Source organism: Cyprinodon variegatus, unplaced genomic scaffold (assembly GCF_000732505.1).
Source record: "Cyprinodon variegatus isolate N-32 unplaced genomic scaffold, C_variegatus-1.0 Scaffold809, whole genome shotgun sequence".
Classification (NCBI taxonomy): domain Eukaryota; kingdom Metazoa; phylum Chordata; class Actinopteri; order Cyprinodontiformes; family Cyprinodontidae; genus Cyprinodon; species Cyprinodon variegatus.
In genome coordinates this window covers 164,475-166,178 of record NW_015151262.1, presented here as the reverse complement: position 1 = coordinate 166,178, position 1,704 = coordinate 164,475, and the positions used below count along the sequence as shown (strand labels likewise).

Here is a 1,704-nt window from a genome sequence, read left to right as displayed (position 1 = left end):
GAGATGAAACATGGATACTGGTTCCCAATGGCATATGGCACAACAGCAACAAGAGATGGAAATGCAAGGTCTTGGTTCATTTGTAAATACACCACATGCTTTTCAGATTTTTGTCTGCAAAAAGCAAGACTAAGCCATCCTCCTTCCACCAAAAAGTTCTGCACAACTTGGAGTCAATCAGTCACATAACCCAATAGGATGTATCTTTAGATTAACCTACATAACTGTACGTCTCTTACAGTAATGAGAGAGAAAAGTAAGCAAGACAGTCAGGAGAGAACATAGAGATGAGTCAGTAAACTTTGTGTGATGGTAAGTTTGTTTTTTGTTTTAAGTTTTAATTAGTTTATGAGGGCATGACCTCCTAAAATTGTATCCTACATTACTAACAAACTACTCATTATTAAATCTCTATGTATAATATTTTAGTTTAGGTTATAAGGGGGAGTTCAGCCATTGATTAGCAAATCACCTGTTCCAGCTAATGAATAATAGGTTCATATAACCTAATCAAGCAAAGAAACTTTTAAGGATACTTATTGTTGTCAGTATTACATGTTTTTCTACTTCTTTGTGTTCGTCCTCTTTTGTTCTTTCTTTCTGACACCTTGCTTGGATTTGAAAGTCTCTTCATCAGTCCTGCAAAAATTAAATGTCATACCATGATTTGACCAGAAAAGGGCGCCAATGAGCCACTCGCACTTATGACAGTCTTTATTACCTGTTAACTCAGGGTGACTCTTGGCGTTATTCAGGAGAGAGACATATTTACAACCTCCAGATTCCTCATTCTCTTCTGGGGGAAAATGTAATCAAGAACATCAATTACCGTCAGCCTGTGTCATTCTGCATCATCTGAGTTCAAAGACATAGATCTGGGCTGCAACATGCACAGTGTTTCATTCCTGAAGAGCAACCTCATTTTCTTAGTGTTTTCATTTACATTAGGGAACCTCCAATGGAATCTAATTGTTTGGCCAGCCATAGTTAACTTGATTTAGCTTTAAGAATGCATTAATTTGTTCCTTTCAGAATGGCTGTGTCAGGGTTCCTGTGTGTGCGAGCTGTGCATCTCTATATAGAGGATCTTTGTGGAGAACTTGTGTAGCCTACACAGGTGAAAGTAATCTTTAAAATCATGGTGTTGGGATTAAAAGAGCACCAGAGCCTTCATTCAGTGCTGGTTTCTTGTGTGTTGTAGATGTTTTTTTTTGCTTCCTAGTCTCTTGCTTCCCTCAAGTATTTTTCCTGACATTTATTGGTTTTATTTGGTTTTCAGTATTTTCGTATTTTGGATTTTGCCTCTTTGGACTTTCATTAAACCATCCAGACTCATCCGCGCCTACTCCTCTCTGCATTTGGGTCCTCAAAACCTCCACCCAACCTGACAGGCTGATGGATGGAGCAGACAGACTCACGGCAGACACGCAGAAGGATGTAGCATTGCCTCTCTGCCAGGACGCTGCTGGCTTGGGCCATGCTGTGCTGCATGGGTTCCAGGTTCATCACCCTCCCGGTGCTGTCCATCAGCTCCACACAGTCTGCAGGAGAAAGTTTATTTTACTGTAGTGAAACAAAGAAAAGCTACTCGTTTGTAAAAGAAGAAAAAAACAGCTCAGATTTCAATCTGGTTCAGGTTGATTTTTCTCTTCATTTTTATAATTTTTTTGTTAAATTTTCTATAGACCTCTTGGGTATTATTAC

General features: G+C 39.1%; 1 protein-coding gene across 1 annotated transcript in view; it reads right to left on the bottom strand.

The window, feature by feature from the left end:
* Positions 1-526: 526 nt before the first annotated feature.
* The window catches only part of LOC107098772 (chromosome unknown open reading frame, human C22orf15), a 3,147-nt gene continuing 1,969 nt past the window's right edge, over positions 527-1,704 (bottom strand). Inside the window, exons 3-5 of the mRNA XM_015396614.1 lie at positions 1,419-1,541; positions 722-796; positions 527-639 (exon numbers count right to left, since the gene is read on the bottom strand). Coding sequence (XP_015252100.1) covers positions 527-639; positions 722-796; positions 1,419-1,541 — 311 coding nt within the window. The remainder of the gene's footprint in view (positions 640-721; positions 797-1,418; positions 1,542-1,704) is intronic.